A 15,588-nucleotide genomic window follows, 5' to 3' on the forward strand; every position below is an offset into this window, starting at 1 on the left:
ATGTCAGTAGGATTCAGGGGAGCAGTGGATGGGATTGGCAGAATAACAGAAAGGATTTATTCTCTGGATCTTTCTATAGTGCCTGTGTATATTAAGGCCAGGATGAACTCCCCATCCTCGCTCAAGCTGTTGGCAATAAGAAGTCTGCTGAAAGATGAAGCCTTGGCTATCTCGGCTCTGAAGACCCTGCCCATGGAACTCTTCCCACCCCTATTTCAAGGGGCCTTCGATGGCAAACAAACAAATATCCTGAGGGCCATGGTGGCAGCCTGGCCCTTCAGATGCCTTCCTGTGGGAGCGCTGATGAAGACTCCTGAACTGGAGATTTTGAAGGCTGTGCTGGATGGCCTTGACCTGCTGATTAAGCAGAAGGATCGACCGAGGTAAGTGAGAAAATGGTAGCATGGAGGGAAGAGTGTGGGTAGTGAGTGGTGACTACAGAATTCAGAATGTGGTCCAAGTTGAATCAGAGCTTTCTTAGAGAAGTGCATAAATGAAAAATGACATGTGAAGAACACTGCTAATAGACACAGACACATACAGTGACTGTATCTCTGCTATTCTTTCCCCAGCCACTAGAATTGTTAAGAGGGTTGGTTTAAAGAATGGATTTAAGGGAAGTTGATGTGTGTGGTTTAGGCAGAGAGTACATTGGTATTTCTTGCATTTGATTCACTCTCGTTTGACCAACAGGAGTTGCAAACTAGAAGTGCTAGATCTTCGGGATGCACAGCATAACTTCTGGAGTGTGTGGGCTGGATCAGAGCATGGGGGGTGCTCTCCAGATGTCGTTAGTGAGAGTCAACCAGTGGTGAGTCTACACACACAACATGGAAAACAGGCTGTGACTGTGATGATGAACCTTTCCCTCAAGTCCAGGTATCTCTGTAAATCCCTAAAATATTTCCACTGGTGGGCTAAGCAGAGGAAAGATGTGCTGCAGGTTATCTGTGAAAAGCTGGAGTTTGGGGCCCTCCCTGTCTATAAGCCCCTAAAGCTGCTGGAGGTATTTGAGCCAAGCTCTATACAGGAGTTGGAAGTGAATGCACGCTGGGACCTGAAAACCCTTGCGATGTTTGCCCCTGGCCTGGGTCAGATGAGAAACCTTCAGAAACTCCTTGTCAATGAAATCTTCACTCCTGTAGAATGGATTACTAACAGAGAGATGAGAGAATGGAGTTTTAGAGAGATCATTTCACAGTTCTTCCAACTCAACAAGCTCCAGCATCTCTATTTGAATGGTTTCTTCTTCCTGAATAAAAGACTGGACCAAGTGCTCAGGTGAGGAAGATGGAGAGCTTGCTCAGCAGGGCCGGGAGGAGCTTTTCCTTGTTATGTAAAACACCAGTGAACACCTGGGGCTTCTCAGTTACCCCTAAGTATGCACTGATGTGACCTGAGGATGATTGATCTAGTAGCCTTTCTGTTCCTTTGGTATCCATGATCTAGATAAGGTCTTTGCTAGGGACCCAGATGAGGGGAAAACAGATCTGCAGAGGGGATGAGGTTTTAAATCACATGTTGCCCCATGTCAGCCCTGTCCTCAGAAGTTTGTGCCCAGTTTACATCTGTCTCTGTTTCCCAAAGCGACAGGTGCTCTTTGAGCTCAGGTATAGCCTTAGTCAAACGAAAATGACTGGTAGTGATTAGGGCCAAAGGGAAGCCCTGCAAGCAGGACAGTGTCTATGCTAAGAAGGTGGGGATCATGGAGACCAATGCTGGCACACACAGGTATCGCACTATGTTCCTGCTAGGTGTCCATCTAGGTTTCCTTCTGATACCATTTGCCATCCCATGAGGTTTTGTTCTGGACAGTGCAGAGGGACCTAAATTGGGACAGAAACAGTCAAAATAATGGTGCATGCGTTGGTAATTCTCCATCAGGGAGATCCTTGGCTTGGACTTCAGGATGCTCCCAGAATGACCTTAGGAATAACTAACCCCTGCTGTGTTGAAGTCCTCCCCTTTCTCAGCCACTATTAGACTTAATGAGATAAACTCCTTTCCCTTTCTGCAGGTACTTGGAGAGTCCCTTACAGACCCTTGCAATCACAAACTGCACGCTATCAGAATCAGACATGAGGTATCTGTCACAGTGTCCAAGCGTCCTTCAACTCACATATCTGGAAATTAGTAGTGTCACCTTTTCAGATTTAAGTCAAGCACTTCTAGGAAGACTGCTAAAGAAACTGACAGCTACATTGCGGACTTTAAAACTGAAGGGTTGTATGCTCACGGACTACCAACTCGGTGACTTCCTCCCTGCCCTGAGCCAGTGTTCCCAGCTGGTTGAGGTGAATTTTGTGAGGAACTTACTGATTATATCCAGTCTTAAGAAGCTGCTGCAGCACACTGCTAACCTTAAAAAACTGACTCTGGAGATGTACCCTGCCCCTGTTGAAGTCTATGATGACAATGTTGATGTTCTGCCACAAAGATTTGCCCAACATTGTTCTGGGCTCTTGGAAACACTCAGAGGTATAAGAGAGCCAAATAAGGTCTATTTTTTCAGTAACAGATGTCGACGTTGCCGGGAATTCTGTGTCTATGAACAGGATGTCTCCCTATGTTCATGTTGGGAATAAATGATGACAGACCACTGCTGAGCTATGAAAATGAAAGCCAGGAATCAAGTGACTCATTAGAGACACAGAGCATGTCTTTTAAGGGATTTTGGATTTATTTGAAAATATAATTTCATTGATTCAGACAAGAGAGAGAGAAACTTTGACATGGAGAATAATGGTACACAAATCTGCTGTGGGCCAACAGTGCATTCCCAAACTCAGATAAGAAGAGAGATTTGAGAATGGTAGGGATTGTCTTCCAGCACGATCAGGTTGTGAGAGACCATAGACACAGGGAATGGAATAAAGACAGAGGATAGGACAAAGACCATATTGCCTGGATTAGGTGTGTTCCATCTCTCTATATTTTTTTGGCCTCTGCATTTTCCTTTTCCACCTAACTTAAAGATTTGTAATACATGCACATATATTACTTTTTTGCACAATAATGTCAGCTGATGAACTTGTGTTGAGCATATAACACTCACAGTATTCAGCTTGATCTCTCTATGATTTCAAGAGGGATGTAAGCATGATATTATTTCCCCCACCATCCTTACCATTACGGTTTCAAATAAGTTCAATAAAACACTTTTCCTTTTTCTCTCAATACATGTTTTTATTTAAATTAGAAACATGCATGTTTCACATGTCAATCCCAGTTCCCTCTCCCATCCCTCCTCCCTTATCGATTCACCAGCCCCTCCCCGGGTCCCTACACAATCCCCACATCGTTCCCCATGGAGGGTGAGGCCCTCCTTGGTAGGATATCCAGAGTCTGTCATTTCGTCCAGGGCAGTATCTAGGCCCTTCCCGATGTGTCCAGGCTGGGAGAGCATCCCTCCCTGTGGAATGGGCTCCCAACGTCCATTCATACGCCATGGTAAACACTGATCTACTACACAAGGTTCCAGAGATTTCTGAGGCCTCCTCATTGTCACTACATTCAGAGGGTCTGGATCAGGCCTCTGTTGGCCTCTCAGCCATCATCCTGGGGTTCAAGAGCTCCTCATTATCCAGTCAGCTGTCTTTGTGGGCTTCACCATCATGGTCTTGACTCCTTTGCTCATAACTCCTCAATGTCTATCACTGGGTTCCAGGAGTTTGCTTCAGTGTTTAGCTGTGAATATCTATCTTTGCTTCCATAGTCACTGGATGAAGGGTTCTAGGATGGCGTATAAGGTAGTCATCAACCTTATCTAGGAGGGGCAATTAATGTAGTCTTTCTAATATTGCTTAGTTTGCCAGATGGTGTTTTCTTGGAGATCCCTGGAGATCTCACTAGTGTCAGCTGTCTACTCAAGCCTATAATGACTCCATCTATTATGGTGTCTCTCATCCTGCTCTCCTCTATTCTTACCTCAACTCAACCTTCCTGCTCCCCCATGCCTTCTTCTCCCCTCTTATTCCTCTCTCTTTTACCTCCTTCCCTCTCCCCTTCCTCTATGTTCCCAATCTTCTCAGGAGATCTTGGCTCATTACACTTCTCTGGGGTATCATGCATCTCTCTTGGTAACCTCCCTGTTTCCCAGACTCACTGGCACTGGGACTGTAGGCTGACACTCCTCTGATCCATATCAAAATCCATATATGAATGAGAACATACCATGTTTGTCTTTTTGTGACTGGGTTACATCACTCAGGATGGTCTCTTCTAGAGCCATCCATTTGCATGCAAATTTCAAGATTCCATTTTTCTTCTGCTGATGAGTACTCCACTGTGTAAATGTACCACATTTTCTCTATCCACTCTTCAGTTGTGGGGCATCTAGGTTGCTTCCAGGATCTAGCTATTGCATATAATGCTGCTATGAAAATAGTGGAATAGACATTCCTGTTTTGTGAAAGGGCATCTTTTGGATATATGCTTAAGAGTGGAATTGCTGTGTCTTGTGGTAGACTGATTCACTTTTTCCTGAGGAATCTCCATACTGATTTCCAAAGTGGCTGTACAAGTTTGCAATCCCACCAGCAATGGACAAGTGTTCCCCTTTCTCTACATCCTCTACAGCATAAACTGTGATTGGTGTTTTTGATCTCAGCCATTCTGAGTAAATTCTTGGAAATTTTCTACACCTCAATTTCTTGTATCCCCAGTCAGAAAGCTAGAGAGAATCTCTTGGAGAGATGGCTCAGAGTTTAAGGGTGCTTGTTGAGTTTTCTGGGAACCAGTGTTTGATTTCAGCAGGCAGAAACACTTTGAACTGTTTCAGGTGGTCTGAAGTTTATTTCTGGTCTCTGGGAGCACTCACAGTCATCTCCATCTACACATGTACCACACACATGCCATTTAATATACATAATGAATGATAATTAAAATTAAAGTATTAAAAATATAAATAAGCCGGGCGTTGGTGGCGCACGCCTTTAATCCCAGCACTCGGGAGGCAGAGGCAGGCCGATCTCTGTGAGTTCGAGACCAGCCTGGTCTACAGAGTGAGTTCCAGGACAGCCTCCAAAGCCACAGAGAAACCCTGTCTCGAAAAAACCAAAAATAAATAAATAAATGCATAGAATTAAATATGAAGGTCTTCTAGAGACTGATAAACCCATTGGATTTAACCCATGAAAGCCTGAATACCATATGGCAGATGTACTGATGATGCCCATGTGTGACCTCCAGAGCAGAGGCTAAAGGTAGAAGATTTTGTATGTTTGTGGTTAAGGACTGTGGTTCCAACTCAATGGTTAATACTTACCATGTATGAAGGAATACATTGATCACACCACTATTTCTATGTGGAAGAAGTTTTCAGTTCCTTTGGAATACAGGGTTCCATCCCTACTCTTGACAAATGTGAGCATCCACTTCAGAAAGCTCCTCCCAATCTTTGTCATCTCACCTTACTCAAGATACTAAAGCTTCACAGCATGTTTTGAGGGCATGCATGTGAGTCTGGATGTAGGTCCTTCTGTGACATTGTGACAATGTGGATGGCAGAAGATGCTTCTCTCTGTCTGTGCCTCTGTCTGTGCCTCTGTCTATCTGTCTCTGTCTGTCTCTCTCTCTGTGTGTCTCTCAGTCTCTCTGTCCCTGTCTCTGTCTCTCTGTCTGTCTCTCTGTATCTTTCTATCTCTGTCTCTGTCTCTCTCTGTATCTCTCTCTCTCTGTCTGTCTGTCTGTCTGTCTGTCTCTGTCTCTCTCTCTCTCTCAGACCTGGTCTCACTATACAGTTCAGACTGTTTTTTTTTTGTTTGTTTGTTTTACGAGACAGGGTTTCTCTGTATTATTTTGGAGGCTGTCGGTCCAGCCCGGCCTCGAACTCACAGAGATCTTCCTGCCTCTGCCTCCTGAGTGCTGGGATTGAAGGTGTGCGCCAGCACTGCCCGGCCCAGACTGGTTTTGAACCCACTGTTTATCAGGACAATTTTCAAGGTTCAGTTTCTTTTTCCACAGGGAATTCTGGGGATCACAGCAATGTCTCTGTGCTTGTTTAGCAAACTCTCATCTGTTTCCCACAGAGATCCCCTACAGTGTGTATCTGTACCCTGCTATTGATTGCATTCAATAAGTGTACTGGGTTGCTGGTGTGTCTCCTTCAGAGCACAATCCTACTCCATTCCATAATTTGTCCACCTGTGTCTGTGGTATTTTCCTCTGTCCATCACACTGACCTAGTCAGTCTCAAAGCTTTACAGGTCCAGACATCCTAGGGAGTGGTCTCCTATTAATAGGACACAGAGCACAAGGCTTCACAAGGTATTCAATGTTTTGGAACCAACATGGTATGGAATAAGTTCTGACCACAAGCACTGAGTTTGATATGGAGAACTATGGAATGAGCCACAGTTGTCTGTGGAGATAGAACTACAATTGTGTGCTTCTAAATTATAATTTGAGCCAGGCAATAGTTAACTTGTAAATGTAACTGATGAGTGTTTTTCCGATGTGGTACCCAGAAAGAATACTCAGAACCTGAGAGCCTGGAGCAGTATACTGAGGGTGCACTTACTGTCAGTGTCCTCTTCAGATGGGTCTTAGGTTCAAGGTCAGGAGAATCCTGTGTCTTTGCAGGTGCATAAACAGTGAATTCAATCCCCAGAACTCCCTGTCTGGAGTAAAACCCTTTGGAGTCTCACTGTCATTCAAATCCATTCTTCTTGGCCTTTTCCTCTGTCCATCCTTCTGCAGTGCTGTTCAGGGGATTGTGTTCAAAGATGTTCAGGAGCATCAGAAAAAGGACACCACCAGAATACTGAGACCCAAAAGCACGAAGGCTGGAACACCCCAACACAAATAAACCAGAAGAGACTGGCATAAAAACAACTTCATAAAAATGATAGAGGCCCTCAAAGAGGATATGAGAAAATCCCTTAAAGAGATGGAAGAAAAAACAATTCAAAAAATGGAAGAAAAGACAAACCAAAAAGTGCAAGAAACAATTCAAACAGTGCAAGTGCTCAAATCTGAAATAGAAACAATTAAAAAAACACAGTCTGAAGGAATGCTGGAAATAGAAAAGCTGGGAAAATGGTCAGGTACTACAGATGCAAGCATAACCTGAAAGACCCCGGCCCAGCACAGGCGGCTGAGGCCTATGGAAAATTCCTTTCCCCCACAGCTCAGCCGAATAGTCATTTTTTTATCAGAAGGGAGCTCTGCCCAAGGACATGGGCTTTGGATGTCTTCTGTGACCAGATGGCCAGCCCAGCAAGATTGGGCAAGCACAGAGACCTATTGTTCCTCAGATAGGGCCAAGGCCGAGACTTGAGTTCTGAGAGAAACCTCAATTGCCCTCGTTCTGAGCCCCGGCCTTATTTACATAGCCCAATCAGGGTCCCGTAACTAGGCTTCTCGCTTCTGTACTGCGCTTTTTGCTATAAAAGGACCCCTGAGTCCCCAGCTCGGGGCTCTCAGTTCCCGAGACTGAGATGCCCCGGGTACCCGTGTATTATCAATAAAGCCTCTTGCTGTTGCATCCAAGCTTGTGGTCTCGTTGCTCCTTGGGTTCGGGTCTCCCTCCCGTGAAAGTCCCCCGCTTGGGGTCTTTCATTTGGTGCGTTGGCCGGGAAACTGAGACCCCGCCCAGGGACCATCGACCCACTTCTGGGAGGTAAGAATTGTCCGGACTAAATTTCTGTTGTTTCTGTTGTCTGCTGTCTGTCTATGCCTGTTATTCTCTCGTGCCTGCGTTTGTAGTATACAGCTGTATACATTTGTATTTGGCGGCCACCGAGGAGGAACTGACGGGTTCGTACTCCCGACCACAGCTCCAGGAGACGTCCTGGTAGCGTTTGGAGTACTCATTTGTTTGGGGTGGATGTCAATCTGCCCCGTTTGTATTTGGAGTACTCATTTGTTTGGGGTAGATGTCAATCTGCCCCGTTTGGAGTTCTTAGGGACTCATTTGGGTTAGGGGTAGATGCCTAGGAATCTGCCCCGTCTGTTTGGGGAAGTCCCACTGGCCGAGGGATTTTCCATCCTGGTAGGGGACGAGGACGGGAGCACAAGGCCCCCGTCCCCGATCTGAATTTGCTTTTGACTTTCGTCAAAGCCGCGCAGCGAAAATCTGTTTGTTTTTGTTTCTTATCTGTTCGTCCGTCTTAGTGTCGTTTGTCATCGCTCTCGAGAAAATGGGCCAGACAGTTACCACTCCGCCTAGCCTGACCCTTTCACATTGGCAACAGGTCCAGAAATACGCTCACAACCGGTCTGTCGATGCGCGCAAGAAGCAATGGATCACCTTTTGCTCTTCTGAATGGCCAGCTTTGGATGTTGGCTGGCCACGAGGTGGCACCTTTAACTCTCAAATTATCTTCCAGGTGAAGGAGAAAGTCATGGATTCTGGACCCCAGGGCCACCCGGACCAAGTACCCTATGTAGTTACCTGGGAAGTGCTGGTCTATGACCCTCCCTCCCCCTCCTCTTCCCTAACCCCCATCACCGCTGCCGCAGCTGCAGGCACCGCTCAGGCTGAGGCTCATTTCCGGTTCGCGTTCAGCGTCCCGGCCGCTGCGGGAAGGGCGCCCTGAGTATGACGGCGCGACCGGCGGCAATGCGAGGGGGAGCTTCGTCTGCCTCCCTGGTGGTCTAGTGGTTAGGATTCGGCGCTCTCACCGCTGCGGCCCGAGGTGGACTGGGTACGGACAGAGAGCGGCCGCCACGCCCTCGCCCCGCTCCCCGGCGGCTGCTCCGGCTCTTCCGGGCGGCGCCGCAGCCTCAGCCTGCTCCGGTCAACCGCCCTGCCTCCCCGTACGGGGCCCCGATGGCCAGTTGCAGTACTGGCCGTTCTCTGCCTCAGATCTTTATAACTGGAAAAATAATAACCCCTCCTTTTCAGCAGACCCCGTGAGACTGACTGATCTATTAGAATCGGTTCTCACTACAGCGGATCCTTCTTGAAGCCCGGTAAAATTGTTCCTGGGGCAAATGGACAACCTATGCAGCTTCCAAATGAAATTGATGCTGCTGCTTTCTCCCCTTGACCGCCCCGTCTTTATTGCCAGTTGCTTGTAGCGAGTCTCCGAGAGACGGGTAAGCAATCTACAAATCTGGCCCAGGTAAGACAGAGAGTTCAGAAGGCAGAGGAATCGCCAGCCGCATTTTTTTAGAAAGGCTTAAGGAAGCTTACAGAATGTATACCCCATATGACAGGGGTATACACTACCAGATGTATTGAGGGAGGCAGAACGCATTTTTAATAAAAAAGAGAGAGAGAAAAGATGGAGACAGAATGTCAGAGACAGGAAATTAGAGAGAGGTAGAGAGAGGGACAAGAGGCGTAACAGAGAAATGACTAAACTGTTGGCCACAGTAGTCGCAGAGCAGAGACAAGATAGGTAGAGAGAGGGACAAAGGGGGCCATCGGCGGGAAGCAGTATCGATGGACCACGGACCGCCAGCTCCACCTAGCGACCGGTAAGGTGATGCACTCCTTTTTACATGTTCCTGACTGTCCATACCCCCTCCTGGGTCGAGACCTCCTAACGAAGTTAAAGGCTCAAGTACATTTCGAGAAAGCCAACATAAGAGTCACGGGGCCAGAAGGGGCCCCACTCACGGTGCTGACCATAGCCTTAGAAGAGGAATATAGAATACATGAGCCCAAGGATGATTCTTTTAAGGTCGAGGACCACTGGCTGACCGACTTTCCCCAGTCCTGGGCAGAGACCGGAGGCATGGGACTAGCCCTCCAGCAGGCTCCCATCATAGTCCACTTAAAGGCATCTGCTCTCCCGGCCTCAATTAAACAATATCCTATGTCCCGGGAGGCCCGCGATGGGATCAAACCTCACATTAGGAGGCTACTGGAGCAGGGCATTCTAACCCCCTGCCGGTCCCCCTGGAACACTCCCCTGTTGCCAGTCAAAAAGCCCGGAACCAATGACTATAGGCCGGTCCAGGACCTCCGGGAAGTCAATAAGCGGGTTGAGGACATACACCCCACGGTCCCCAATCCCTATAACCTCCTGAGTGGACTGCCACCTGACTATGCTTGGTACTCAGTCCTGGATTTAAAGGATGCCTTCTTCTGCCTGCGGTTACACAAAGACAGTCAGCCACTGTTTGCCTTTGAATGGCAGGATGCAGACCTGGGAATCTCGGGACAACTTACATGGACTAGGTTGCCCCAAGGGTTCAAAAATAGCCCCACCCTCTTTGATGAGGCCTTGCATCAGGATTTGGCTGGATTTAGAGTCCACAACCCTGAGGTCATCCTCTTACAATATGTGGATGACATCCTGATAGCCACCAAAACAGAGGAGGAATGCCTTAGGGGGACAGAAGCTCTCTTAAAGACTTTAGGAGACTTGGGGTACAGGGCCTCTGCCAAGAAGGCCCAAATCTGCCGGACCCAGGTCACCTACTTGGGGTACAAAATCCAGGATGGAAAACGTTGGCTAACAGAAGCCCGCAAACAGGCCATACTTGATATCCCTCCTCCCAAGACCCCCCCGAAAACTGCGGGAATTCTTGGGAACGGCAGGTTTCTGTAGACTGTGGATCCCCGGGTTTGCGGAAATGGCAGCACCCCTGTACCCCCTCACCAAGACGGGGGCTGCTTTTGACTGGGGGGAGAGTCAGGAAAAAGCCTTCATGGACATCAAGAAGGCTCTGCTCTGCTCCCCAGCTCTGGGGTTACTTGACCTGACTAAACCCTTTGACTTATTCATGGCTGAGCAAGAGGGTTATGCGAAGGGGGTCCTAACTCAAAAACTTGGGCCCTGGAGACGACCGGTTGCCTACTTATCTAAGAGATTAGACCCCGTAGCGTCAGGATGGCCCCCATGTCTCCGCATGATCGCCGCCACCACAGTTCTCATAAAGGACTCTCACAAATTGACTTTGGGGCAGCCTTTGACTATCTATGCCCCCCCATGCTATGGAGGCGGTCATCAGACAGCCACCAGGCCACTGGCTCACCAATGCCAGGATGACTCATTACCAGACTCTGTTGCTGGACAAGGACCGAATTCACTTCGGGGCTCCGGTGACCCTGAACCCCGCCTCGCTACTTCCCCTCCCCGGGGAAGCAGAGACTCATGACTGCTTGCAGGTCCTGGCTGAGGTCCATGGGATGAGAGCTGACCTCACGGATCAACCCCTTCCCAACCCTGACCTTGTCTGGTTCACGGACGGAAGCAGCTTTGTACATCAAGGGGAGCGGAAAGCCGGTGCTGCAGTGACAACTGAGTCAGAAACAATTTGGGCCGAGGCCCTGCCGCCAGGAACATGGGCCCAACGAGCAGAACTGATTGCCTTAACACAGGCCCTGAGACTGGCAGAAGGTAAGAAACTCACTGTCTATACAGACAGCCGCTATGCTGTTGCCACCGCTCACATCCATGGTGAAATTTATAGGCGAAGGGGGCTATTGACCTCAGAGGGCAGAGACATTAAAAATAAAAAGGAAATCCTGGCCCTCTTAGAGGCTCTGCACCTGCCAACCGCCCTCAGTATCATACATTACCCAGAGCACCAGAAAGGCGACAGCCCAGTCGCCCGGGGAAACCGGAGGGCAGACCTGGCTGCCCGGGAGGCTGCCCTGGCCATGGAAAGTAGCAGCCACCTCCTCCAGGCAGTTGTAGTCCCTGTAACTAATGAGGCTTCCGAGAAGACCTCCCCGTCATGGGACTATGAGATAAAAGACATCAAAGCCATGAAAAGACTGGGGGCGACCCGAGTACATGATGGTCTCTGGACCTATCAAGGAAAAACTGTCCTTCCCCGCCTAATGACTAGATATCTGGTTAACAGCCTACACAAACTCACTCATTTGAGCTCCAGGAAAATGCGAGAACTATTAGCCCGGGAAGAAAATACTCGCCACCTGTTGGGAATAGAAGAAATAATAAAACAAGTGACTGAGCAATGTGATGCCTGCGCCCGCGTCAATATGACCAGGCTAAAGCTACCCATGGGGACTCGAGCTCGTGGGCACCGGCCTGGGGTGCATTGGGAAATAGATTTCACAGAAATTAAACCAGGAAAATATGGATACAAGTACCTCCTGGTTTTTGTTGACACCTTCTCGGGATGGACTGAAGCCTACCCCACCAAGCACGAGACGGCAAAGGTGGTCACCAAGAAACTTCTTGAAGAAATCTTCCCCCGTTACGGAATGCCACAGGTATTGGGGACAGACAACGGGCCTGCCTTTGTTTCTCAGGTAAGTCAGTCTGTGGCCACCTTGTTGGGGATTGATTGGAAATTACATTGTGCTTATCGACCCCAAAGTTCAGGGCAGGTAGAGCGAATGAATAGAACCATTAAGGAGACTATAACTAAATTATCGCTGGCAGCTGGCACTAAAGACTGGGTCCTCTTGCTCCCCCTTGCCCTCTATCGTGCCCGGAATACACCGGGCCCCCATGGCCTCACCCCTTTTGAAATTCTGTATGGAACCACCGTTCCCTTTGTTCAGTTCTTTGACCAAGATATTTCTGACTATGCCAATTCCTCCTCTCTTCAAGCTCACCTGCAGGCACTCCAGCTGGTTCAGCAGGAAGTCTGGAAGCCCCTGGCCCAAGCCTACCGAGACCAGAGGAGACACCCTATCGTCCCTCACTCCTATTACGTGGGAGACAGCGTTTGGGTCCGGCGCCACCAGGCTAAGAACCTTGAACCCCGCTGGAAGGGACCATACACGGTCCTGTTGACCACCCCTACTGCTCTCAAGGTGGATGGGATTGCTGCTTGGATACACATCTCGCTTGTGAAAGCTGCCTCCCCTGAGGATCCGGACCCAGGATGCAGGGCTCAGCGCACTCAAAATCCTCTAAAGATAAGACTCTCCCGAGTTGTTTGATTGCCTTCTTATGCTTCATGCTTACCTTTCCCCTTATTGAGGAAAGTCCTCACCAAGTATTCAATATTACTTAGGTGATAACCAATCTGGGGACGGGACAGACTGCAAGCCTGAGTTCCCAACTTGGGGCTCTGACAGACACCTTCCCCACCCTGTATTTGGATCTATGTGATCTGGTGGGGGAAAATTGGGACCCCTGATCATTATACTTTTGATTCTGATGTTTGGGCCATGCATCTTAAACAGATTGACCCAGTTCATAAAGGAAAGGTTATCAGTTGTACAATCACTGGTTTTGACTCAACAATACCAGCAGCTAAAGCAAAGGGATTTCGAGATGGCAGAAACCTCTGAATGAAAGATTTCATTCAGTTACAAGAGCAATGGGGGAATGAAAGACCCCGGCCCAGCACAGGCGGCTGAGGCCTATGGAAAATTCCTTTCCCCCACAGCTCAGCCGAATAGTCATTTTTTTATCAGAAGGGAGCTCTGCCCAAGGACATGGGCTTTGGATGTCTTCTGTGACCAGATGGCCAGCCCAGCAAGATTGGGCAAGCACAGAGACCTATTGTTCCTCAGATAGGGCCAAGGCCGAGACTTGAGTTCTGAGAGAAACCTCAATTGCCCTCGTTCTGAGCCCCGGCCTTATTTACATAGCCCAATCAGGGTCCCGTAACTAGGCTTCTCGCTTCTGTACTGCGCTTTTTGCTATAAAAGGACCCCTGAGTCCCCAGCTCGGGGCTCTCAGTTCCCGAGACTGAGATGCCCCGGGTACCCATGTATTATCAATAAAGCCTCTTGCTGTTGCATCCAAGCTTGTGGTCTCATTGCTCCTTGGGTTCGGGTCTCCCTCCCGCGAAAGTCCCCCGCTTGGGGTCTTTCAAACCAATAGAATACAAGAGATGGAAGAGAGAATCTCAGGTGTTGAAGATACACTAGGAGAATTAGATTCATAGACCAGAGAAAAATTTAAGTCTAACAAATCTCTAACACAAAATATCCAGGAAATATAGGACACCATGAAAAGATCAAAATTAAGAATAATAGGTATAGAAGAAGGTGAAGAAACCCACCTCAAAGGGCCAGAAAACATATTCAAAAAATAATAGAAGAAAACTTTCTCAACCTAAAGAAAGACATGCCAATGAAGGTGCAAAAAGCTTACAGAACACCAAATAGAGAGGACCAAAAATAAAATCCCCTTGACACATAATAACCAAGACCCCAAACATGCAGAATAAAGGAAGACTATTAAGAGCAGCTAGGGAAAAAGGACAAGAAACATATAAAGGCAAACCTATCAGAATTATACCTGACTTCTCCATGGAAACTATGAAAGATAAAAGGTACTGGATAGATCTTCTATAAACACTAAGAGACCATGGATGCCAGACAAGACTAACCCAGCAAAGGTCTCAATCACTATAGATGGAGAAAACAAGATATATTATGACAAAACCAGATTTCATCAGTACATATCCACTAACCCAGCCCTACACAAAATTATGGAAGGAAAATTCCAACCCAAGGAAACTAAATATAACCAGGAAAACATAGGAAATAGATAATCCCACTTTACCAACAGGCAAAAGAAAGAGTGGTGGAAATCCACAAACAATTCCACCAACAACAACCATTCCAAAACAAACAAGAGCTGTCAATGGTCATTAATTTCCCTCAATATTATTGGTCTTAACTCACCCATAAAAAGACACAGGTTAACAGAATGTATTCGAAGACAGAATCCTTTCATCTCCTGCATACAAGAAGCACACCTCAGCTTCAAAGACAGACATTATTTCAGAGTTAAGGGTTGGGAAAAGATTTTCCAATCAAATGGACACAAGAAACAAGCAATCCTAATATCTAAAAAATTAGACTTTAAACTAAAATCAATCAAAAGAGATTGAGGAGGACACTTCATGTTCATCACAGGAGAAAACAAACAAGATGAAGTCGCAATTCTGAACACCTATGCCCCAAATACAAAGGCATCCACGTTTGTAAAAGAAACATTACTAATACTCAAAGCAAATATAAAATCTCACACACTTCTAGAAGGAAACTTCAACACCCCACTCTTACCACTAGACAGGACCACAAGATAGAAACTTAACAATGATACAAAGGACCTAGTAGAAGTTATGACCGAGCTGGGTTTGACAGACATCTATAGAACAATCCATCCAAACACAAAAGAATATGCCTTCTTCTCAGCTCCACATGGACCTTCTCAAAAATTGACCACACATTTGGCAACATAGACAACCTCAACAGGTACAAAATAATTGGAATAACTCCATGTATCTTATTAGACCACCATGCCTTAAAGTTTGAATTCAACAACAACACATATCTCAGAAACCCTGCAAATTCATGGAAATTGAATAATGCACAATTGTAGCACTCCTGGGTCAAAGAAGAAATAAAAAAAGAAATTAAAGACTTCCTAGGATTCAATAATAATGAAGACACAGCATACCCAAACTTATGGGACACTTTGAAAGCAGTGCAAAGAGGAAATTTCATATCACTAAGTGGCCACATGAACAAACTGGAGAATAGTCACACCAGAGAATCAACAGTACAACTGAAAGCTCTAGAACAAAAGGAAACAAACACACCCCAGAGGAGCAGACGACAGGAAATAATTAAATTGAGGGCTGAAATCAATAAAGTAGAAACTAGCTGGGCGTTGGTGGTGCACGCCTTTAATCCCAGCACTTGGGAGGCAGAGGCAGGCGGATCTCTGTGAGTTCGTGGCCAGCCTG

At 47.2% G+C, this 15,588-nt stretch overlaps 1 protein-coding gene across 1 annotated transcript; it reads left to right on the plus strand.

Moving 5' to 3' along the window:
* On the plus strand, positions 1–9,024 carry LOC121135765 (PRAME family member 12-like). The gene is made up of 6 exons (XM_040734910.1): positions 1–383; positions 694–1,281; positions 2,018–2,574; positions 7,708–7,758; positions 8,510–8,786; positions 9,015–9,024. Exons 1-6 carry the CDS (start codon positions 1–3, stop codon positions 9,022–9,024), a joined length of 1,866 nt encoding a protein of 621 aa, XP_040590844.1.
* The last annotated feature ends 6,564 nt before the right edge of the window (positions 9,025–15,588 follow it).

This window comes from Mesocricetus auratus, unplaced genomic scaffold (genome assembly GCF_017639785.1).
Source record: "Mesocricetus auratus isolate SY011 unplaced genomic scaffold, BCM_Maur_2.0 Super-Scaffold_100042, whole genome shotgun sequence".
Classification (NCBI taxonomy): Eukaryota; Metazoa; Chordata; class Mammalia; order Rodentia; family Cricetidae; genus Mesocricetus; species Mesocricetus auratus.

Bases quoted from the DNA above. Each gene is read 5' to 3' on its own strand.
- LOC121135765 (XM_040734910.1), top strand. From the start codon at position 1: ATGTCAGTAGGATTCAGGGGAGCAGTGGATGGGATTGGCAGAATAACA. The intron at 384-693 runs GTAAGTGAGAAA...TTTGACCAACAG, and splicing joins AAGCAGAAGGATCGACCGAG to GAGTTGCAAACTAGAAGTGC. The intron at 7,759-8,509 runs GTTCGTACTCCC...GTTCGCGTTCAG, and splicing joins CACCGAGGAGGAACTGACGG to CGTCCCGGCCGCTGCGGGAA.